The 25,497-nt window shown below is 44.0% G+C and overlaps 1 protein-coding gene across 3 annotated transcripts in view; it reads left to right on the top strand.

Moving 5' to 3' along the window:
• ELOVL6 (ELOVL fatty acid elongase 6) overlaps positions 1-25,497 on the top strand; it is a 77,839-nt gene that overhangs the window by 33,103 nt on the left and 19,239 nt on the right. For all 3 annotated transcript variants that reach the window (XM_032108532.1, XM_032108531.1, XM_032108530.1), the window contains one exon: positions 18,666-18,797. In XM_032108532.1, coding sequence (XP_031964423.1) covers positions 18,666-18,797 — 132 coding nt within the window. The remainder of the gene's footprint in view (positions 1-18,665; positions 18,798-25,497) is intronic.

Raw genomic sequence — 25,497 nt, 5'->3', positions numbered from 1 at the left:
CAAAACAAATAAAAAGAAGGTGGAATCTGTGCATGGGCACTGCTCAGTGAGCTTTGTCAAGTAAGGTGTTTAACCATTTGGCTCTGAGTTGCCTTCTAAACTGGAGCCTTTTAAACTGTCTGTGTAGCTGCGGGGATGTGAAGTGTTGAGCAAAACTGGGCTTGGTTTGGGGAGGTGTGGGAGCCTGTTCACTGGTAAATTGGAGTTCTTCATCGTTCTCCTGTGAGGGAGGTGAACACATGGGGGAAGGGAAGCACAGGCTAGTAAAAGACTACACTTCTGCTATGAGTCAGCCCCAAAGGAATCTTAATTTTAATTTATTTGTTTTGGGTTGAGCTACCAGCTATTATGGGTGCAGCCAGAACCCGTGGGTCTGCAGAGCACTGTGCTGGAGGCAGGCTTGATCCCATCACGGGGACACTTTGGGATCCCTGAGGATCCCACTGCCACTGCAGCCGCTCAAGGTCCAGAGTAATGAGACATTTCTCAAGCCTCATCCCAGCTCCTGGTGTCTGTGTCTGAGTGGCTTAGACAGCACTTCTCTTCAGGGGCCCTGGAGATAGAGGCCATTCTTTGCCACTGGGCTACAAGGATGCAGAAGACGATACAGCAAATGAGCTGGGCTGACAGTCACTATGTGGCTGTGCAAGGGCAGATTTTTGTGTCTCTTAATGCTTGCAAACTTACTTTTCCTTTCCTTCTTTCCTTCTCTAGATTTCCCTTCCTTGCTGATAGCTCTGCAGCTCTCCTAGGTATGCAGTTTGTAGGAAGTTTCCTGCCCAGAGGACAGCTGTATATTGTCGTTTCTACGCTGTCATGCTGTGCAGGCATCTCAGTCAGAGTTTCACTGTGTACATCTTGCTCAACAAGTCCCAGCCTTGCAGCCTGGGGGATTTGTGTTGGAAGAAGCTTTTGCAAATAAAAAGTGCTATGTTTGCATGTTTCTCTTTGCAGGTACTCTGTTGTAGGGTAGAGGTGAGTACTTGTCTGCCACCTTCGTGCGCCACACCCAGCCGTACCCAGCACCGTCGAGCTTTTCTTCTCCTGGGTCTGTGCTCCCAGTGATCACTTTCAGCACAGTCATGCAGGAAGTGATGGGGTACAGGCAGGAGTGCCCAAGCCTAGTTTAATTTTGTAAGGGACCTCAAGGGTCATGCAGCCCATCACCTAGTCTGTAATTTTTGTTTTCCCCAAACTTGCCAAGCCCCATCTTTGAAGCAGGCAAGCAGTTTTGCACTTGGAAAGCAGAGTCTCCCAGAGTTTGGATGTCCTAATGACGGGGAGTCATCTTCCTGCCTATACTTAGTGGTGGCTGGCGTCTGTGGGTTTGTTCTGGTGCCAAGAAAATTGAAGAGATTATATACCTTTCTCACCTTCCCTCTTGCATGAGAGCAAACTCAACCTGCCAGGGTTTTTTAATAGACATGAGGCAGGGAAGAGTTGTGTGAGCCTTTGTAAGGCATCAAAATATCTTTAAAAAAAAAAAAAAATTAAAAGCATGTGTGGTTAGCACAGGTTGAAGAGCAAGATAATCTTTGAGGCCTTGTGAGATCAGCCACCTGCTGTGTCTGTTGTGATAGGTTTGCCCAGCCTGCATGCTAGAAACTGTTTCTCACTGTTACTTTGTTGGTGTTTATCATTTAATATGAATGCAGAAATCCTCAATCATTTAGGACACTTGCTTGTTCCCCTTCTCCCTCCCGAACTAAAGAAGGCTGAAAAGTAAGACTGTACTTAAGCAGAGGCAGCAAAACCTTTTCCTAATATTAAAAATGGAAATGGATTGCAAAAGGCAGCTGCATTGTTTCTTTGTCTTTTCTTTTAAGGCAGAGAAGCATGTTTCCTTTTCATTTGTTAATTACAAAAGAAAATTCACCAAGGAGAGTCTTGTTAAACAAGTCTGGCATTGAGCAGGGAAAGAAAGAAAAAAAAGAAAAAGCTGCCTTCACTGACCCAACTCACTGCCATCATCTGAATTTAGTTTCCTTCAGCTTTTTGTTTCCACTCTTTTCCTCTAATTTTTTTGGTCCAGTATTAACAGCTTCAGGAAGGATGACAGAGCCCTATATTTTGCCCCCAGGCACTCCATGGAAACGACGATTTAGAAATTTAATCATCAGGTATGGACTTACTTCATGTGGCACACACTTGCAGCCCAGGGAGCCACGGGAGCAGTGATGCGTGCCCATTGCTGGCAGGCAGCTGCAGGGATTTTTAGTTCCCCAACCTTCTCACTGCCTGTCTGACTTCCTCTTCCTCATCAGAGACAAGTATTTCCCCGGCCCATTTTACCTCTTTGTAAAATGTTTAATTTGGAGGAAGCAGAGATTTTTTTTTCCAGATAGACTAAGAAGCAGTGGGTGTGGGAGCATTTGGGATGAGCTCTCTTGCAGGATGCTGACCTGAAGTTGCAGAGACATCTCGTGAAGAGCTTTTGACTAGTGTAAGGAAAGAACTGCAGCTCTAGGTCTAAAACTCTGCCCCCAGAGACACCATTCAGAAAGCTCACAAAGTTTGCTGGGAAACCATCTAAATAGTGAAGGAGCCCAAGTGCTGGTGGGTTTGTGGAGCTTTGGATGCAGAGTTTTCCAGGACTGCTCACTCTCTCCAAAGTGCATTAGCATACAAGAATAAGCCATGCCAGGACATCAAGACATTATTCTGTCACTTTTCAGTTATATTAGCTGCAGGATGATTAGGTTTTGTACTAGGATTTTCACATTTTTATTTTGGCTGCAGGATGTATGCAGGAAGGGTGCTTAATGTGCCACCCCTATAGTTTAAACAACTGCATGGTTTAAAATGCTTTAGTATGCAATGGTGAGGAAGAGAAGCAGCTGCTTGAGAATGTTTTTGCACTGTTGCTCTTTTGGATCAGTGCAGCCACTAAATTCACATGGACACATTACCAGCTTTTACTTGGTCTCAAGGAGCTCCCAAACTGCATTTGCTTATTAACCCCAAATCCCATTGCTTATTAACACATCCTGTCATCAGTAGGTTTTAGAAGGTCTAATGGAACCAGTTCATGAGCCTTCTCAGAAAAGTGTCAGCCTAGCACAGGCTGTGAGCACCAAATTTAGCCAAATCATTTGAATATAGTTTTACTCAAAGTTTATGGTCTTTCTGTGAATGCAAATGTAGCAGTGGGGTTAAGTTTCAATTACATGGTGCCACATTCTCAGCTACTTACCTGTTTTGTGAGCAAATCCATTTTCTTTATTATTTAAGAGGCTAATTTAGTATGTTACTAATAGCAGTATTATCAGTAGTATTTAATTTTTATCCATAGTGCTGGTATTATTTAACAGGAGTGAGTGGGGAGTAGAAGTGGGATTTATTCTTCCCACCATCTAAGCAAACAAGCACATGTGAGACATGAATAAAGTGTGTTACAGTGCCGTAGGGAACTTGGCGTATATCAACACAATGTTTAAATACCGAGATAGAAGAACAAGGAAGCACAGGCTGATTTAAGTACTAATGACTGGTACGGTTGTGACTAAAGTCTAGTTAGGTCTGTCATCTGGTTTGTAGCCATGCTAATATCCTTGTTTTATTTAGGGCAAAAGCTACCAGGGGTGGGGCAGGATGAGTAGAGTGGCAGCTGTAACACAGATCCAGTAGTTTCCAGAAATGTGGATGAGAAGCTCAAAGCTGTAAGAATTCAATCCCCAAAAAAACAAACTTCTGCTACTACAGGCTTGATGTGTTTTTGAACAAGTCACCGGTGTTCTGTGAGATTGCTAAATGTCTGAGGTGGGGAGTTGCTGATTCTTTTTATTGATAGGGTAGACAGGTAGAGGGACTAAAACATAAACTGTAGGCTGAAATAAAAAAATCTGCAATGAATCACAAACTGGCTGTGCTTTTGTTTGGCCCAACCTGTTCTACCAACGGGACTGAAACTTCTGAGCCAAAACTTCGAGCATGAATGAATGTTGTTCCTTCTTGGCAAAAGACAGAGGACTCAAATATTTTTCTTCAGAGGTTTTTCTCTGTCACTTGTCCCTCGGTACATGGTGTCACCTTGGTGATTCAGACCAGCGGGAAGGACCAAAATGAAGGGCTGCATTGGACATGTCCATGTGAGCTGGTGCACCCCTGCACTGTGCTGACCATGTGGATGTAGCAGCTTGGAGCCCCAAAGAAGCAAAGCAGAGCTCATGCCCAAGACCATCACTGCTGGCTCTCAGTGCAGGTACAGGCTGACTGCAATGCAGCCCAACTGTGGCCAAGATGCAGGCAAACATGGGGGCATGTGTCTGTGTTGGTGGTCATTCAGTGGTGGTGCAGGTCAAGGGCTCTAAAAATATTTTTGTTTTTGGTGAGCTGGAGTCCCAGTGAGCTGGAGAAATAGAACAAAGTAGAATACCCCTTGAAATGGGGCAGAAGGGGAATCACTGGCATAGTTTCCTAAAACATGAGTAAACTTTCCCCTTGGTGCTTTCAATTCCAAGACTGTCTGCCTTTTGGAAAATAGGCTGGAGTGAAGTGTCGCTCCAGATGCAGAGTAGTTGTGGAAGTCTCTAATACGCGTTTGTAGCATGTGTACACTTACGGATCTCAAAGCAAGCTACAGCAACAGAAGAAGCTAAACCTAAAGCAGTAAACATTAGCAAACTGCTGTTTGCTCTAGGGTATCATGGAAGTGGAAAAACTTGTTGAATACACAGGTTTGCAGCTTTTTCTCTGGGCACTTAGGTTAGCTGGGTGGCAAATGTGCAGTTTCGTTGATCATTACCAACCTCAAAGAGATAGCATTTACCTTCCCGAGGAGAGGCTCATAAAAGCAGGCTACTGTTAATGTGTACTTAATGCCCAGAAACTGGAGTGCCCCACCCCCGGAGACTGTGGTAGGTGTTTAAATTGTGCAGGCTCAGCAAGAAAGCATCAAAGATTTCCCAGTTGCATGTGTGAGTTTTGTGATGGGGCCACCAAGTGCAGGGCAGTGAGGGTGACCGGTGCCTGGGTGCTGCTTTTGTTTGACTGGTGGGCTCTGGTGGAAGAGTTGTAAAGCACTGGAGCACCTCGGGGCATCCTCTGAGAGAACAGTGTCAAACTTTCTTCCCCCTCTCTTGCCCACCAAATCCTGCACACAGGGGCCAAGGGACTCTTGTATTCTTTTTGCAAAGGGAGTAGAGCATCCTTGAATGAGATACCAATATAAATGGGTTCATGTGTCATCTGATCATAGCATGAGAGAAACGGTGGGCAGATACAGGAAGCAGATTTACTGCTGACTTTACAAGAGCCCCATGAAAGAAAAGTGGTAAGCATAGGTGATGAGCATGGAGAGTATTCTACTATAGTAGCCATGTGATACAGAAAGTAATGTAGGAGTAGCCTGGCTTTTGACTGGAACAGGTTTTTTTTTTACCTCTTTATAGGCCACCTGTAAGTTAGTAAACCTGCCATGGAGAGAAATTTGAGCAAAATCCACAAGTTACAGTGGTGTACGATCCAATTAAAGAAAAGAATAGGAAACAGAATATATTTGGAGATGTAAACCAAATTTTGGTTATATGACCTTTGGGAACAAACCAAGGCCAGGTAACTTATTGAAGTTCTCTACCTTCATGGGAGGCTGCTTCCTGTTTGAAAAGAATCTGAGGCAGTATCACTGACATGCTAACAGGCTTTCCTATTCATTTGCAGTGAGCTGGTTCTGCTTTTTGTCCCTTAGTGACCACAGCCATTAAATTCTGACTGTTGATGTATGTTGATTTATGCCCTTGCTTGCTCCATTTGTCTGTCTGTCCAGAAGAGCTGGATGTCAGTCACTGCTCTCTCCTCATAATGCTCCTTTTCCTTCTCTTGGGTCATGTATGCAGCCACTTCCACCATAGTCCAGATTCATCACCTTGTTTTTTCAGGATTGCTTTCCTTTTGGCATCTCCTGTCTTTTAACAGGTCCCCTCTGAGCAAGATTTAGAAGAGACTAGGACAGGCAACTCTCTTTCTATATGTAACACCTTAATGTTATACTTCCTAATCCGTTAGTAACCTGGTCTTCTTACACTGTGACGGAAAGTGAAATACTACTAAGCAGTTTAGTATCCCATCTAATTAGGTGACGGGGTAGCTAAGGGCAGAATGCAGTCAGTCAAACCCTTGTGGCTGGAAACAAAAACAAAGACTCCGACTCTTTAGTTTGGGAGAGCCGGTGGGTCATGCCACCTGTTGAGAGAGACAGAGGGGCGTGTGCTGAGTGTGATGCTGTAGGCAGAGGTGGAAAGCCAGAACAAGCTGTCACAACCATATTGCTGACAGGATAGAGATAAGCTACATTAATGCCATGTACTTTGTACTGCTTTGTGCCACTCCTGCTGCTTTATGCCGATTGTTTTGGACTTGTTCAGAAGTGCAAGTGGGATATCTGCAGGAAATGGCCAAAACACAGCCAGGCTGTGATATTTAGCTGAGGAACAGGTGTTGGTAATAGTACAGCTTTTGCTACATTCCTTTGTCCCATTTTTTCTATTACGGGTTTAGGAATGTCATCCTGCCTCTTAAATTTTGTCCACCTCAGATCCTGAAAATTCTGACAGTAATTAGAAAATTACTTCCACTGGTTTATTGCTTGCAGTATTTCTCATGGTGTTTAATATGCTCCTCAAAGACTTTTAGTTGGATTCAAGCCAGTGTGCCTCTACCTTTGCGTTTGAAAGGGTTTCCTTTAAAGATAGTGCCTTGACTGATTTCAGGTAAAGCAATTCTGGATTTAATGGAGAAGCTATAGGTCACAGTCAGTGACATGGGAATTGTGCCAGGTTGAAAGTACCCACAAATTTATTTGCAGATTATTCTGAGAATTGAAGCCTCCACTTGGAATGAAAAGCAAGAAACTCGTAAGCAGTAGTGAGGCGTAGTTCACGAAAATGTCATTTGGTAATGATAACATAACCAGCTAATGCTACTTTCCCTGCCAGTGGACATGTTGGACAAGTGGCAAAACATTGTGTTGAAAGGAGGTAGCAGCATGTAAATTTGCATCCTGGCTACTCTGAATTGCTTCCTGTTGCAGGTTCTGAGCTCTGCTGAAACACCTTTCTGTTTGTTTTGATCTGATTCCCAGTTGATTAAGAAGGAAAATGGCTGTTGGGCAGAGCTCTTTGTTTTAGAGTGGTAACTGAAAAGATTATGACAAGATTGCCCCATTTTTTTGTCTGGATTTTGCCAGTTTCCTATCAGTCAAGACTTAGGTCCAGGTTCACGGCATCATGTCCATTAGCATCCTTTGTCATTTGCTTTCTCATCCGTAGACAAAGGTCACATGTCCTTGAAGATTTTATTAGATACATCAAGCAGTCCTTGACATCATGCATCAAGAAGTACTATGGGACCAGTCAGAGCAGGCAGTTGTTCTCAAGATGACCTGATTTTTCTTCAGTATGGGTTGTTGGAAGATATTCTTTCATTTGCTTCTCCACCAAAATGTCCTTTTTTATGAGATCCATTTGCTCCCTTCTCTTCCACAGGTCGCCTGGGCATTCACAAGTTTTGAAAGCAAAACATTTTATTCCACAGTTCCATTAATGTAATATCACTGGTACTAGTATCCCCTTTTAATCAAAGCTAGGCCACCAAATGGTATTGCTGGCATGCTCTCATCCACGTATATGGTTTTAGGTCTTTAGGTGGGGAAGAGAAGTAAGTGTCTATCTGTCATGGTTTAGGAATGGTATGTCCCAATTTAGAATTCCCTCTAAAACCTGTGCTCTGTTCACTCGCTCCCCTCCTGGCCACTCCCCTGCTGCAGAGGAGAATTGGAGGCACCACGGGTTGAGATGAGACCAGTTTACTGCAAAGAGCAATGAGATAAGAAAACAAACGATAACAGCAACAATACTTACGACAGAGGGTACACGAAAGGAAGGATTCATACAGAAGACCCCCAGCAACAGACAGGACTGGACAGCTCCCTCTGCCATGCTCACTTGACCAAAAGGAACCCCTTCTTCCTGGAAGAGACTCCCTTCCCTCCAACCTGACAACACAGCAGTGACATGTGATGGTATAGAATAACCCCTGAGTCTGAGCCATGCCCCCTCCTGGCTACTGCAAAATTAACCCTGTCCTGGCCGGAGCCAGGACAGTATTCTAAATTATTGTGCTTTTCAGGCATCCCCTTAGTTTGGTTTCCTCCAAAGCTCCAGGATAATTTAATGTTTTCTGGCACTGAAGAAGTTATGCGGTGATGCTTTCTATAAGGTGATCAACACGCCCTGGCTGTAAGGTCTTATTTGTGCATTACTTTTTGCTGTCCTGTTTCTAACATTGCGCTCTGCTTTACAGGAAAATTGTGCATATCTATTTTGGCTGAGAACACTCTCAGGGAAATCAGAACAGTTTTTATTTGTTTGTGTTTTGCAATCCACTGACGTTGTAGCAACATCATTTTCTGAGGTCATATTGCAGAAGGCTGGAAGGGAGCAATGTCTGCTGGAATGTCTTTTAGGGCAGATAGATAGAAAAATAACACACTGCTTACAACCCCTGCATTTTCCATGTTTCATTTTAAATGACGGCTTTTATTTTTGCTTAAATATGTTTTGAGATCCAACAGACACTACTTCCCAGAATGTTTACAAATTGCCTTTGCAATGGTAGAGGAACGTGAGCTTGCCACTGTGGTGCTGAGGCTTTCTGCAGGTGCATGGGCAAAGGCAGCTTCAGTATTCTTACTGATCTAACACAACTTGAGTTGTGTTTTGTCCTGTTTAATAAAGAAATATCTATCTGCTAAGCAGTTTTAAAAAGCAGCGCTTGTCTATACAAATAACATTTTGAGTTTCTTCAGGGATCTTCCTAGATCTGAAGGACTTATGTTGATGTACTCCTTTAAGTGTAAAATTACAAAATGTCGTAACCATTGATTAATTTGATCAGATAAAGCAGATCAAAGGAGTAAGGCGGTTTGTAGATCTAGTTATTTTCATGCTATGTCTGTATGACATACCTCCACTAGCATCTTCATTAACTGCTTTCAGGTGAGAAGTGGGAGCAAACAGAATGACTTCAACTGGGAAGGATGTAGGTTAGTAGTCCCCAAGTTCACTTGCAGTAGTGTTCACTAGCTCTGTGTTTTTACTGTGGAGGCCAGAGGTTTACATTTACATTGATGAAATTCAAAGTGAAAGTACTGTAGCTTTTCATCAGACCTGCAGTGCCTATGACCTACATTAGCTTCTCTGCTTTCTGCCATCTCTCCACCGACTGCCTGAAAGTCTCAGCAAAGTCTGGAAAAACCTGTGGTGGGTCCATGGGGAATTGGGACACTCATTTGTCACCTGTTATAACCCCAAATCTTTGTCTTAAGAACTAGATATGTTGTCGGAGTGATGCTAATGGATTAAGCAGAGGCTCCCAGTGAAGGAGTTTCTCTTGACTACAGTGAGCTTCTGTAAAGGCTCTTCACAGGGACAGGGATGGTCATTTTTCCAGTAGGCTCCTGTGACTCCTCTGGGGCTAGGTTCAATTCTTAGCACTGGCAGTGTAAATCTTGCAGGGGTTGTGCAAAAATATTTGTTAGATATGATCAGTGTCAGTAACAGTGAAGTCAGATGCCACCCCTGGGATGTGGCCCATCCCTGGGATGTGTGGTGGCATTGAGGATGGGGTGATGCAGGCTTTGACTTAGGCTGACGCGTGCCAACTGGGTAGGAGGGTATGGTGTGGCTCTCCCCAGTCAGCCAACTCACTGGGCTGCAACTTCCACTGCTGTCTGTGTCAGGTGGAAAACTCAGGAGTGGCTGTTATCACAGCAAGCACACTCACCTGCTGTCTCCACTGGGTGGGTCCCCATTCAAAGCGTAAGTGGAGGAAATCTGGGGCAGAGCCAGAAGCTGATTTTCTTTCAGTGATAATTTTGGCAACTTGGTTTCAAAACCCAAAGTTTTGGAACTTGTTTTGAGGTTTTTTTCTGAAGTGCTTTCTATTTGAGAGGTTCTTTTCTCTTGTGACGTGGCTGATATTTGGGGTTGCAGTTTATGAGTTTTTTACAGGAATATGGTTTCTTCCATCAAGCCTCTATGAGGCTTATAAAGAACAGGGGACTATGCTTCAGAGCTGAGTTTGCCCCGTCTAGCTGAAAAAAACCCCAAAATTGTTCCTGAATTTTAACTTTGTTTTCTCACCCCTATGCTGTTCTTATATTTTCCCATTCACAGAGAAAACAAGAAAAATTTGCTGCTGTTTTTGTCCCTAGCTGCGCACATTTTAAGTATGTGACTAATACTCTGTAACATGTTTTACAAACATGAGTGTTACAAATTACTGGCAAACATTTCAACAAAACAAATGCAACCATCAGGGAGGTGCAGGACATGAGCCACCTTCCCCCATGCCCCCACACTTCCGTGCCCTTGTTTCTCCTCTCTGTAATTTTAGGGCTGTTGGCTGCCCTGCCAACACAGGAGTGGTTTCCTGCCCCTGGGTCTGACTGAATGCGGTGTGGGCAGAGGCCCAGGTGGGCTCAGCCCCTTGCTCCCCTGGAACACTGGTCATGCAAGTTGGCTGGTGGTGAGCTGGGGCTATCTCCACTGGACCAGAGCAGGCTTTGAGGTGGTGATATACCACAAAAAAATAGTTGCGCTGCTCTTCAGAGCTTGCTGCCCCTGCAGCTCTCACCCTTTGCACTCTGACCTGGGCAGTGGGGGACCTGGGCTTCAGGCTGCCCCTCAGCTCAGCTGTTAGCACTCACAGAGCTGCAAGTTTTCCTCGTCTTCCATCCTTTCCAGCAATGTTGTGCTTGGGACAGTTCCCACAGCAGTCCTCCTGGCAGCCTCCCGGCCCCATGTTTCTTCCCTTTCTTTGGACTAAGGAGTTGGGACAGTGACACATGTACTGTCTGGCAGTAATGACATGAATTGGGTGATGGGACCCCAGAGAGAAGGCACATGTGGGGGAATAACAGTCCCTGGCCCATATGTGTTCCCAGGGCTCTGACTTTTCTTCCCTTGCTCCCAGACAGGAGAGAGGTGCCTGGAGAGTTGCTCCAGCCTTTGGGGAAGCACAGACTTGAACATCCAACAGTACCTGTCACAAGGAGGCTGAATGGCCTTTTGAGAGGCAGGCTTTAGAAATCAAGGGGTCAGATGACTGGTATGAGATATGTCCCTGTTTATTCTCTGATAGCTTTTTACGTCAAAGACCATCATCGGTGAATCACCTACATGTGTGTGTGACTCTCATCATTGCTGTGCTAAATATAAATGTCAAAGGATATTGAGCTGTAGGAATAAATCAGACTGTGTTGGCATGCGTGTATCAGACAGATCTTCCTCTTCCGTGTGTCCTTCTCTCTCCATTACAAAGGCTGCTACGGTCAATGGGAAGCAGCTGCAGAAACTCAAATCTAAGCCAGGACTACAGGTTATATTTTCATACACAGATCTGGCATATCCACACATTGGATCTCTTCTTGCCAGTTCTGTCAAAATTCTATCAGTGAAGAGAGAGAGAAAGATTTGCTTTGACAGTATTTCTGAGGTAGAAACACGGAGAGACTGAGAAGCGTTTTCACACCCTTTTTTATACAGAATGTGTGATTTTTAAATAAGTACCAGAGAGAAAGTAACTTTGCCAAGGCTACCAGCCCTGCTGGCTGATCTGTGGACATGGGTGTGGTGTGGGATTCACATGCGTTCAGGTTAAAGCACTTCAGTTAGACTTTCAAGTTAGCAGTTTCAATTATAAACACAAGTGATTGTTGTTATTTTCTGTTGAAAGCTGGGAGAAAGGAATAGGAAATTTCCCTTATATTTCATATAACCAAACATTCTTTTATCTTTTTTTTCAGTAATTTTTTTTTTTTTTTACATGAGTAAAATGGTGATGAAGAAGGCCAAAAGAAAAACATCAGGAGTCTGAAACTGCCTATTTACTTTCCAGCAGCACTCTGCTCTGGCAACTGCAGTGGGGATTTTTTAACCCCTTGTGCTCCTTTTACAGCATATGAAGGAGTGGTAGTGAATTTAAAAATGAGCTTTGAATGTGCAAAGTAAATACGTCTTGATTTAAAAAAGCTTTAAGAATCCTATAGAATGTAGAAAGAGGAGGCTAACACCACTTTACTGCTCCCCTACTGAATGCTGTTAGGCAGATAATCCTGTATTACATGATGAAAGATAATCCGTGATGAGGTTGTCCTTTGGGCATTTCTATAAAGACTTTCTTTGATGATTAAGGAAAATCCTGTGGAAATAGTCAATTTTATAACACACACACACACACATATATATATACATATCTGTTTCAGTTTACTCATTAACATCAGAGAACTCTACAATAATGACTCAGTCTGCTATTTTCAGGGGGAAAAATGGCAGCAGTGCATCTGGGCTCAAAACTACCTCCTTCAGCAGTACTGCAATATTCAGGGTTATTTCACTTTGCATCAGAGACAGGGGATGTCTCACGCTGCTGCACATGAGGCTCACCCTCAGGCTTTGGCCCCTTATTTTAGAATACTGCGATAATTCTAACATGTTCAGCATTTTATAAATAAGTACTTCTGAGGGAGTCAGGATGTCTTACTCCTTAGCCATTTGTTTACCATTGCTTTCCTCTTTGGATTATTTGCTGTCCCTTCCCAGTGTTGTGTTTTCCTGCCTGAGGCTTGGGTGGCTGATCTGTTCTTGTCACTCCTTGGTGCCTGAGTAGGCTTTCCTGGGTGGGACTTCTGGCTGGAAATGAGGAGAAGCTTTGTCCCTGTCTTCCTTTATCATCCTCAGTTTCTGCCTCCCTCTTTGCAGTTATACTTTTCCTTTTCCTCTTTCCTGTCAGTTATACTTTTCCTCTTTCCTGTCTCTGTTCCTCTGCCATAGGTTTGCCCATGGATGCAGGAAGCACCCTTCCAGGGGTTCCAGCAGAGAAAGGGCTTCAAGCCTCCTTGCCTTCCATGCTATCCCCGCTTCATGTCCATCTCATGGCTGCCAGCTCCCCTCATTTGCTGCCACACTTACTAGTCATCCTTTCTCTTCTCTTTCTCCCATCATGGCTCCCAGCTTCTTCCTGTCCCTTTGCCTCATGATACAGCCACCTCTGTGCTTCTGTCCTGGAAGATCTGTCTCACATCTTCAGCCTGTAGCCCCTCTTGCCTCCCTCTCTTGTAGTAAGCCTAAATACAGCTTTTTATAGGTTCTCCAGAAACCTATAAAGGGGGAAAGAGCTGGCAACTTTTGTCAGAGGAACATGGAGTTGTATTCAGTAGAGATAGTACTTAGTCCCTGAAGTCTGAAAATGTAGGAAGGTGGGAGACAACTGTGAGAAACAGAAATGCCAGAAAAATGTGGAGGATTTGGCAGCCCTGTCTTTATGTCTACTGCGTTACCCTGCAGAACAGAATTGAAGACAAACATATGAATGTGCTAACATTTAAGTTATTGGATGCAAGTCTGTTACCGAATTACTTTGAGGGATTTTATTTTTTTACTTCCAAGGTTAATTTTTTTTTGCCATTGTTCTGCTCTATTTAGTTTCTCTTCAGCTAATAGTAAAAGTTACATTGCTCCAGAACAACTCCAGACCTCCATCTTTCAGAATGCTTGTTCGATATGTTACAATCCGGTTTACACCCAGAAAAGCAAGGAAAGTTAAGTCTCTGTGCATAAACTGGAAGGAACTTAGAAGGCTCAAAATATTCCCAGAAACGAGATTAAAACCAAATGAGGTTAGACATTGATGCCAAAAAATTGATGTATTTTATTTAATAGTAGAGAGGCAAAGAGAAGGAAAGAGAACAGAAAGAACGAAATAGAGAAAGAAGTGTGTGGGCGAGGTGAGGGGACAGGGAGAGGTGACAGGGGTTAGGTGGAAGCATATCACCCCTCCGAGGGTCCCAATGACGTCTCATTGCTCCCCTCCATCTGCTCTGCTGGTGGTGAGGGTCCCCCATTGCCGCCGTGGCCACGCCGCCACACCACGCGCCGCCACACCACACGCCGCCACACCACACGCCACCACACCACACGCCACCACACCACACGCCACCACACCACACACCACCACACCACGCGCCACCACACCACTCGCTGCCACACCACACGCCACCACACCACACGCCGCCACACCACACGCCACCACACCACACGCCACCACACCACACGCCGCCACACCACGCGCCACCACACCACTCGCTGCCACACCACGCGCCGCCACACCACACGCCGCCACACCACACGCCACCACACCACACGCCACCACACCACACGCCGCCACACCACACACCGCCACACCACGCGCCACCACACCACGCGCCGCCACACCACTCGCTGCCACACCACACGCCACCACACCACACGCCGCCACACCACACACGGCCACACCACACGCCACCACACCACACGCCGCCACACCACACACCACCACACCACGCGCCACCACACCACTCGCTGCCACACCACACGCCACCACACCACACGCCGCCACACCACGCGCCACCACACCACACGCCGCCACACCACTCGCCACCACACCACACGCCGCCACACCACACGCCATGCCGAAGAGTGCAGAACTCCATGGATTAATACACGCTTTGGGCCAGGTGGGAATGCCCACGTGCCTCTCTTGCAGGGGCCAGCTTGACACTGTCCCTTGCAACACTGAGGGTCTGTTGCATCATCTCTGGTGTTCTGGTGCAGGGTCTGGGCACCCCTTTGAGGGGGGCTCCTGTGATGGTCCATGTCACCCCCTTCTGCTGTGGATAAGCTTCCCATCCCGGTGAGGAGCCCTCAGCTGGGCTCCTCTGCACAGTGGAGGATGGGCAGTCACTGCACCTCTGACCAGAGCCTTTTTCCCAGATACCCAGAGCCTCTCTTCCCTCCACCCTTTGGTGCAGGAGGTCTGTTCGAGCCTGGCAGCTGATAGCCCTGGGGCTGTGGTCCTCATCTTGGAGGTATTAAGCCTGTGCTCAGTGAATGTCCCTAGCCCTGAGTTGTTACTTCATCTCATCTTCATCAGCGAGCAGTGTAAAGCCTCAGTCAGGGCCCCATCCAGGGTGTGGTAGTCTTCTTTGCAGCTTTTGTAATACAGTTTTAAAAGTCTTTCAGGAAAATGTTTAAGTCATAAACTATAATATTTCAGTCTCTGACATGATATTACTCTCCTTTGACTAAAATCAACCAGATCTAATTGAATTCTGTCAGATTGCCATTGCTTTGTGTCACTATCCCAGGACCAGACTGTAGTCATGAATCTTTGGGAAAATCCATCATAAAAACACTGGTAGGAAACTGGTTAATACCAGTCTAATGCAGTTAATCAGATTATCTTAAGAGTACATACCTCTGCGACCCCTTTGTAACGCTATCATCTGGCCTGCCAGGTTCTTTTAACCATTTTTATGCTGCAAAATGGGGAAAATTCAAAGTCCTTTGAGTGCAAAAAGTAGCAAGCATCAAAACAGTGATGATTTCAAAATCAGCCTAATCATTATTCAGTATTGTGCTTCCCTCTGATGGGAGATAATACTACTGTGTCCCTCCTTGTCTGAAACTGCTTACAGCTGCTCTCTGCAGTTCACATCATGTGTGCAGTCAAATCTTGCCTTGTCTGCCACTGCTGATACAAAGCTGCATACTCTGGGAGTACAATTTACCATCATTGTCAATAATGCTGTACTCATTACAAAGCTCTAAAGTGACCTAAAATTTTTTGGTTCTAATTACTGTAATGTAACTATTGACCTCAATAAACTGACTGAATTCACAAAAGATAGTTTCACTACTAAGAAGCAAAGTGAAATGTTACTTGGTGTAGATATATAGATTATCTGGCTCAGGAAGAACAGGAGACAAGCAGAACATAGACCTGAACTGCTAACTCATTCAGACTGCTTTTTTTGTCTTGAACTGGAACTGACGTTGAACCATTACTTTGAAGTCTTGGCTGTATTTGATCTAGAACTGAACTGTTTCTGGCTTGCCTTCCTGCAAAGTGTCTCTAGCTCATGAATCCCGACATCCTCCCGTGCCAGCCTGCATGGCCTGTGCCGTGTTGACAGCTGCATGGCAGCACTGTGTTGCATTCTTTTCCCCTGCACGACTTGGAATCTCATCCTGCACTGCTCTCAGTTGCTTTGGAGAGAGATCCTTGCATAGATCAGTGCAAGACAGACCTTTCCTGACTCTGGCGTGGGGGATTCACACTGCAGTGCTGTGAAGTTGGGTTTGCACTTCCCTCATGGTGTGGAGCTGCAGGGTCCCTCCTGTGTGGCACCTGCATGGACATGGCTCGAGTGGCCGTATGTGTGTACGTGTATCTCCATACCTTGTCATGTGCATTGCTGTCTGTCTGCACTGAGCGCTGCAAGCCCAGACTTCTGTGGGATTGAAGGGGCAAAATCAGGCCAAGCAGACATCTCTCCCAGTGCCCTGGAGCAGCCTGGACAGGACTGCAGATTGTGGGTCCATCACAGTTCCTTTCCTTCCCTCATCCATGCCCAGGGCGGCAGTGGGCTGCGTTTCACACCACTGCTGAAAAGGCTGCAGAGGGAAGGAGATAGGAATGCAGTCCAAACTCACACTGAGAGCTTGCTTCTGTCTTGTAACCCATAAGTCTTGTCTAAACAGTTAGGTGGTTCAGTATGAGCAAGCTTGAGGTTGTTCATCGTTACCCAAACTGGTTAACAAATATTTAGTGATCTCCAGCCTAGCTAAACTGCAGTCATGCTATCAGATTGGTGATTCTGTCCCTTCCCTGACCAGTGAAGTAAAAATGAATGCTTTTTTCTGTATTCTGATATGAATAAGGGCCGAGGCTTTGTGGTTTTCAAAACCTGGTCATGATAACCATTGCCATGGCAATTAGGCCATCTAAATGCACAAGGTGAGAGGGTGCGGGCTCTGTGGTCATCCTGGTCTTGCTGGGGCTTTTGCCAGCATGGATGCTAAAGCTTACCCAGTGGACCACAGGCACTGGGTCCTCCCTTCTCAGAGCATCAGGTGGATTTTCATGCAGTTACCTGTGTTTTACAAAACAGAGCTGTAAATACATCAGTAGAAGCAGAGTTTCTAAGTTGGCAGAAAATGGCATGCTGCAGAATGCATACTGATACGCTTCTGTCTCTTTGGAGTTTTCTCTTTTAGCTTTCAAACTTACATAAAATTCAATTCATTTACCTCGATTGAAGGTTGCATGTGCTTTCTTTGTATTTCCAGTCAGATGTGCTACAGCTTTTCTTAGTTTTTCTGAACCTTCCAGGAAGACCCTTGGCCATCAAGGGTCTCGTGATCCATTACCAGCTGCCTTGAGGTGGCACAGGCACATGCTGTGCTGTGCCACTCTATGCTTGGCCCTCAGGATCGTGCTGTGCTCTACAGATTCCTTGCCATGGGGTAACCTCAGCTGGCCAATCTTAAGGGAAGAGCCTGGAGGTGGCACTTGGGTGGTACCAGTAGTGACACCACGGCGCATACTTGTCTTTCTCTTGAGGTGAAGCAACATACTATCATTTAAACATCCAGTTGAAAATCCTATGAAGACCACCATGTGGGTCTCTCCCAATGGGAAGCCTGGGCAGTGTGCCATGCCCTGATCATAGGCCTGTCTGCTGCTGCTGCCCTTGGGATTCCAGTGTCAGAAGGAACTAGAGGTCTTGTAGCCTGCTTCTGTCTTTTCCATGATGTTGATGAAGTAGTTAACTTTCTTGAGAGTATTTGTCATTCTTTCTTGGGGTACAGTAGGAACCAGAACCTGGTGCAAAACCATAGTCCACCCTATATTTGTGAATGTAATGATAAATAATGTAGGGAAAATTCTATTCTTGAACAGATACCTTTCCAGTTAGGCCACCATTAATAGTGTACATCATTAAGTCTTAGTGTAATACTGTGTTGTGTGGGAAGGAATCCCAGGCTGAGTCCATTTTTGACCTCTAATGGATGATTTACAATGAGTTATAGTAGCAGAGTTCAAATGTTTGGTGATTATTGCTGAGCTGAACTACTATCAGGCAGTTTTAAAAATAAAACTTGCAATTTGAAGAGTGTAATTGAAGTTCCTTAAGAGAGCCCTGCTTGACCTTTCAGCAAATGCACTGGATTTCCTGAACCAGCACTCATGGGCAGGGCAATGCCACAGGGCAATGCCACCCAGCATGGTCCTGCTGCTTAATGGGGCTATTGACCTCTCCTCACTGGTTCTCTGCTTCTTGTGGGGTTCATCATGGTGTGTTGCAGTGCTCATGATCTTTGAGTGTCTTCTTAGAGGAAACAGTGGGAAACTAAATTGCCATATAGGGAGGATTCTGCAGGAAACAAAAAATTGTATGAAAAAGAGAAATGAAGTGCAAAATGTGATCAACTGGTTCAAGTACCAGCTGTGTTTTGCTTGCAAAAGTGTGTCTGGGCTCTGCAATATCTATTCTATTCCTCACGGAAGTTCAGTGTTTGGAAACTGACAAAGAATGGGAGCCAAATTTGTCTGTCATTTTCCAGAACTTCCCCAGGGTCAATTTTGCCTGCACCTGGCCCTGACTGTATGCAGGCATGTAGTTTCATATGGAAATGATAAGCTCAGCTGGGATGCAGGAATGCCTCCAAAAGAGTTTCCTTTTAAGGAAGCACACAAGCCCTTAGCAGTGATGTCCGTATGTGACTCTGCTGTGTATCTAATACTAATTAAACACTTGACAGGTGTTTTTTGGTTTTGTTTTGCAGGAAGAAATCATTCCTCTTTTCAGCTCTGTACGCTGCCTTTATATTTGGTGGTCGGCACCTAATGAACAAACGAGCAAAATTTGAACTGAGGAAGCCGCTAGTGCTCTGGTCTTTGAGCCTCGCCGTCTTCAGGTAGGCACTTCTTCACACCACCTGCCTTGGGAGAGGCCCTGAAGAGGTTTGGGGTTCTTCACATACAGCAGCACTGCTAATGTGACAATAGGCTCACACAGAAGTGGCATTTCTTTGCTTCTGCTGTTCAGGGTTGTGTCCTGATCCACTCCTTAATACTGAAATGATCCCCTTTGACTTACCAGATCACAGAGCATTTGAAGAGGGGAGAAATCAATAACTCTCCTGAAGAACAAAGGTGAAAATGAAGGAGGACATGAGAAAAAGTGGTTATCATTGCAATACATTTACCATGCAAGCTACAAATGGAAATAAACACATTAAGATGTTAGTCTTGTTCTCACTTACTAGTAGTACTATGTTTATATGGGGTGTGTGCGTGTATATGGAATATTTAGTCAAGACTCTGATCTCCTTTACAGTGAGGTAAACCAAAACTCAGTGCTTTGATGACAGGTAAATTAGACCACTGTAATCGATATCAGGAGCTGACTTCTGGTTATTCCATCACAAATTGCTTGTGACTGTAGCAAAAAGGTGGCTCCACAGGGAAAGGCTGCTTTTCAGTAATGCACATCTCTTGGCTGTGTGTTGACTCCACACTGAGTATGGGGAATGTCATGTTCAGGTTGTTGGTAGTTGCTGAAGTCAGAAGCAAAATTGACCAACCTGAATTCCACTTTATCTGCTTAATATGCTAATTTTTAATGTGGCTGAAGTTAAATGAATGAACAAACAAATGCTTATAAAAGTAGCCCTTACAAACACATGAACTTTGGTACAAATTACTAGTAATAGTACACAGATAACCTCAGGATTTTCCTTCATTTCGGTGACTATTGGGACTGTAAGTTACAGCTCATTCAACAACATACAGACCAACAAACCGTTATCAAACACTGCTACCTGTATCTTTCTAATATCAATATAGTAATTCCTGATTATATTAGTTCACAGCTACATAAAACAGGCTTGCTTACTGAGCAGGTGTGAATGATGCATTATTTTTCACAGGATGGGAATAGTTTTTGCTGAGAGACTCTACAGAGTGAAATAAAGCAGGAATGAAGAAGTTTGGCTTTTTTCATGGCTTTTCTTTCTTTTCTCCAAAATTATATCACCTTGAAACTTTCAAAACACTGGCGTATTTCTAATAGCTAGGACATGCTAACAGAAGAACTTTAATTTGGCTTGGGTTTAACAGTTCATCAACACGATAAAGAATATCTCAGAGCAGACAAAACTTTTAGTGGTCTGGATAACTTTAAGAGCAAGTTCTAACACTGTGGAAATTTGTAATTTTCATTTGCTTGCACTTGGTGCTGTACTTCTGGCTGTGTGTCTGACATCATTTTGCTTTAAGGTCCTGTAAGCAATTGTCATTGTTTGTTTCAGAAATGTCTGAATCCCAGCAGCTGTTGAATTGGTTCCTAGATGGCATTTCATTTGTGAATCGGTTTGTAAAGTGGTTTGTTGCCAGCAGGATCCCAGTCCTGATTGCACTTTCCTATTGAATGTGGACACTAGGAACTAGCTGGCTTACACAAAGCATTTGTAGTTTAATTCTCAATTTGAGGTGGGGAAGCATGATTTTGGAACTCTCCTTTGCAGAAGATGTTTAGAGCAAATTTAAAAATTAAATTACTTTTAGATGTGTCTGACATTCACAGTGTGGGGTTTTTAAGCAGTTTCACTAGCTAATTTCCTCCCACAATCACAAGATCGAGGCACTGATCAATGAATAGCATGAATTTACACTACACTGTCTAGATGGAATTTGAAATTAGCACATTCCTTACTTGCTAATTGGAGTTTCCCATCATAATCATATGAAATAGCTAACTCATGGCCAGCATGAGCTGCTGAGTGGTGCTGGGTGATGTGAAAAATGTGGCCTTCATGTTTTGAAGGTACAAGCAGCCAGGATCAGTCTGCCACAGAGATCACCTCAGTGCAGGCACTCAAGGTGAGCTCTGATTGTGCAGATAAGAAGCATTGGCCAGAAGGGCACAGTGAAGACAGGGATTCGCAACTCCATAGTTTGCTTCCTCCATCAACTCAAATAGCACCATTCAGGGACAAGTGTTCCCCAAGTGCTGCAGAACTCACCCTTTCCTCTGTATGTTAGGAAAAGAGGAAGCAGAGTGGAGTGGGTGTGTGAGATGTTTGGCCTGCACAGAAGTACTGTGCATTTACCCTGCTGGATTTGCAGTTGGCATCAGTTGATTATGAAAATTATATGACTATGCTTTGCACTTCTGGGGTGCTGAGTAGTGTGCAGAAGAGTGAAATAGGGAAGGGGGAAAACCAACCCAAAATGTTTGCAGTAAGACAGAGCATGAAACCTTTGTAGCTTCCATAGCAACATGCAATCCCATACAAAACCCCTTGACTTCTTGCCTGGAAAACAGGAAAAATGGCAAAGAATTCATTAAAATGTGAGACAAAGACTTCTTATAAAAGTGTTCATTGGAACATCCATTACCTGGTGCTTCAGCACCACTGTTCTTTCTGGGGCCATCGATCACAGCCTTACTGACTCTCTTAGCAAGCAGCACTGGAAATATTGTTAACTTTCCAAGTAACTTGGATTTGGTTTTTTTCTGGCTCCTGTCATAACTGGGTGTTGCATTTATACATTCGTGGTCTGAAAGGCATTCCTGCTTCCTCCAAAGGTCAATTCAGATACATTTAGAGGACTGCAGACTTACTATGGATCCAGGAAAATGCTGCTTAAATTTCAAAAGACTTCCTCTTTGGCTTTCTGGGAAGCTAAAATGCTATGACTTTTACAATACCTTGCAGAAATTCTAAGTAATATATTTGTCTGCCGTGAGTGGTTGTACTGAGGGAAAAAAACCTGCCTGGAGAGCCCTCAGTATTCTGCCTCAAGGTCATTGTGAGGCTTTTTTCTGGACTCCTTGTTTATCTCCCTTTTAGCACTCCTACCATTTTACCTGCTTCAAATATCCTCAGAAATAGTAACACTTAGCAGAGGCTGAAAAGATGTGTTTAGGGCTTTAAAAGAAAAGGAAATTGCCTGCCAGGCAATGACATGGTCCTTCTTCAGAATATATCCTGTATGCCCTGCGCTTGCCAAGATCATTTAAATGTGGTAGCTGCTACAGTAGGAAACTTGCCACGCTTATAAATAAACAAAACAACTACACCACCCTGCTGAGCTTGCTGAGCATTCAGGAGCCCAGTCAAGAGCAAGTTTTGTGTCAACACTGGCAGCCAGCCGGATTCCTGAGGAAAAAAAAGCAGCTTTATTTCCCTTTGAAAGCATTGGCTAGTTTTGAACATTTTGTCTCTGAAAACTTCGGTGGGAGCAATGACAGTAAATCTTGCTTTTCACTTGGAAACCCCTGTGAAAACATCATCTCCTGAAATCTTTTGCTGAGAAATCAGTTTGAGATACTGGGGTTGCTGGGCTGGTTTGGTTTTTTGGTCCCTAGCAGGTTTGTTGACTTGTTTAACTCATTGAAGATTTGTTCTGTTTTGTTTTTGTTCTATTTCAGTTTGTTGTCTACACTTTAATTAAGTGTGTTTACCCAGCCTGGTTACATACTGGGGTCGTGAGGGAGCAGTCCTGTGTTGCTCTCTGTTAACAGGAACCTGCTTTTAGGAAGCTACACAAAAGGTCTTTCTTCAGTCCCATATGACCCCAAGGAAACCACTGCCGTTTTACCTACACAATCAAAGTGATGGTCAGTCCTGTATTTCTGAATATTCCTTGGTGTTAAAAATCTGCAAAACACATCAAACCTGAATTGCCAGTTTTATATTTGTGACACTTTGAATGTAAAGTTGGGGCCATTCATTGAATGTCTTACTTGGAGTCTATCAGAAGTGTCATGCTGGCATCAGTAGAAATCAGCAAAGCTGAGGCCAGGACTCACAGAAGGATACGAAGTCATTAATTCATGTTTTCATTACATCTCAGTTGGATTTTTGTAATTCCTTCTATAGGCCAAGGAGTCTGTGTATGGGTAGCATTTCTATCAAGGAGCTTAAACGTGTTTGATTGCCTTGTCTTCACAAAGGACAGCAGCATGGCACCGTTCTCCTGCGCATCCTTTAGGGGCTGACAGCAGAAGTTTCAGGGTCAAGGCTCTAACTAATAACAGGAAAAGGTTGTCTTCCCTAGGGAGCTCTGGCATGTCAATACAGGAGGCTAAGAAGCTAAAACATCTAATGGGAGGCAGTCATTTGTAGGCAGAGGCTAAGCTTGACGATGACTGGTAGGTGCAGTGAGAGAAGGAATATCTCTTCATCTAGCCAAGCCACACAACTGTAAGGCTCTTATCATCCCCTGAGATCACTTAGATTCTAATCCAAACCCAGCCATGCTTTGTAGCAGTGGTGGAAATGAGTAGATGTCAGTACAAGGTTTCCAAATGTGTTTCTTCTGGGTAAGCACTTTCTCTAAGTAGTAGAAATGGTATCAGATGTAGCTAAAAGGTCGCTAGCTGCTTGCCACAAAGCTAACCACGGCCTCAAAAGTAAAGTATTCCCACAACAACAGGTCTTATATTTGAAAGACAAACCCAAAAAGACTCACTAAAAGAAGGTGACTCACTTTGCCTTTACGGGGCTGGTGTTGACTGATCTGTTACTGGAAGCACAGCAGCACATGTAGAGGGGTTTGCACTCATTCCACAGAGGGCTCCTGACAAGGTAGCCTGAGACAAGCCCTTATGTGAAGAGCTCAATTCTGAGCTGAATTAAACAGAAAAGACAAAACATACGTTTAAAGAAAAGATTTCAGTTGCTTGGATTTGTGACTCTGAAATACATTCTAGTTATCATGCTTGTAAGTAGGAAAATCGATGAAAGATGATAGAGATTTATGTCCCCTCACAAGAGCTGCTATTCACAGATACTTGCCATGGAGATTTAAACACAACTTAATTTCATATGTTGCTGAGCAACCCATCAAAATCTTAAAATACTCTGAAATTTTATAAGGTCCTGACAGTACATTCAAAGAGAAAATTAATTACTGAAAAGAGGAATGTTTGCCAAATAACATTAAAATCAATAAGCAGCATTTAAGGTGAATTAATAATCTCACTTATAAATTTTAAAAGAAATTAACTCAAAGTGAAACATTCCCTATATTTGTAAAGCATTAATACATATTCTCAGGACATTTCTCAGAACCCAAATCAGTAAAATCCTTAATATACACATACTTAACAATTTATTTCTATAGGACCATGTTCATCTTTACATGCTTACTCGATTTTCTTATGTAACAGATAAAGAAACATCTTTTTAATTACCGTTTTGGAGCTGAAGTTGAATATTGGGTGAACAATAGAAATTCAGAATGATTGGAGAGAAGACAAAAATCCATTGGATGAGATCTAGCAGTTTAAGAAGAAAAGTTTCTTTTCTGTAAGTTACTGTAATTCCGGTAGGAAAATACAAACAGTGTTGTGTAGAGTGAATTCATACAGTGCAAAACACTATCCTTACTCCCAGAATTGTAACTGATGCCATGTGACAAAATGCTGTGCCCATCTTCTAAAGTCTGACCCCTTTGTTCACTCTGCTGTTACTCCTGTGGATTCCTGTGTCCATCAAAGTAATTTTGAATGTAGGCTGGTTTTACTGTTTTTGTCTACTCATGCCTATTTAAAAGTAAACCAAGGAGTCACTGTGAGACCTGGCTAATTCTGCTTTGCAGGAGATACGGATAGGATTGTCTAAAAATTATTATGAAAATCTCTTTTCTCGGTGTTAAGCTGCACCTCCTTTCTTTAAAACCTTTTCTTTCTCTCTGACTTGGCTTGCTTGTCTTTATTGCTGGAAAATGAGCATCTTAGCAAAGTGAATTCAATACTTTATTTGAAAAGCTGTTGTTGTGCTCATTCTGCCCCTGTTCTTTCCCCTCTCTCGCAATAAATGAATGTGTTGACTCTCAGTGTGTCACCTTGAATTACACCTTTCTCGTGAGCTCACCCTGTCCCAGCCCATGGGAGCCATCGCAGGTCACCACTCAGTATGAATGGTACCCAAAGCAGAGCCCCCAAGAGTGAAATTTTACCTCTCAAATTTTATACAGGGAGCAGACTGAAATGTTACTTGAGGAATAAAGAACATCTGTCTGGTGACTTAAGCAGGGAACAGTACTAGAGAGAAAGTAGATCATTAATTCAAAAGGAATCAAACCTCCCTTCTCTCCCCATGTGGCAGCACTTCTGTATTTTACTCAGCCTCGATACTTGGTTCGTGAGCATGCTAAAAGGGCCTCCTCCATGCGGAAATCCCTGGGGAACTGGTGTCTCCAAGTGTTTTCTTTTGAGTAAGTCCCCAACAGCTTGTGCTTGTTGGAGACAGCAGGAATACAGCACTGAGAGGTGTTAACTTGCATGACCTATCAAATCCAACGCCTTGTCTGAGGACGAGCTGTTAATAAACACTGCCAGACCCAGCAGTGCTCGCACGCAGGGCTTGGCTGCATACGGGTGTCGGCCCGTGGCTTAGCACAGTCACTGTTTTGTCACAAGTTTAGCTTCTTCTAAACGTGTCTCCTTGTGCTTGTACCATTCAGCATCCTCCCCCTAAGTTGTTGAATTAAAAAAAAAAAAACAAACAGTTGCCAATTGTAGGCAAATCCCTGAACTTCTCTAGCAGCTTGCAGGAGTATTGCCCCACTGAGGACGGAGTGAAAAAGAAGTTCAGTGCCTCC

This window comes from Corvus moneduloides, chromosome 5 (genome assembly GCF_009650955.1).
Source record: "Corvus moneduloides isolate bCorMon1 chromosome 5, bCorMon1.pri, whole genome shotgun sequence".
Lineage (NCBI taxonomy): Eukaryota > Metazoa > Chordata > Aves > Passeriformes > Corvidae > Corvus > Corvus moneduloides.
This window is presented reverse-complemented; position numbering and strand designations above follow the sequence as displayed.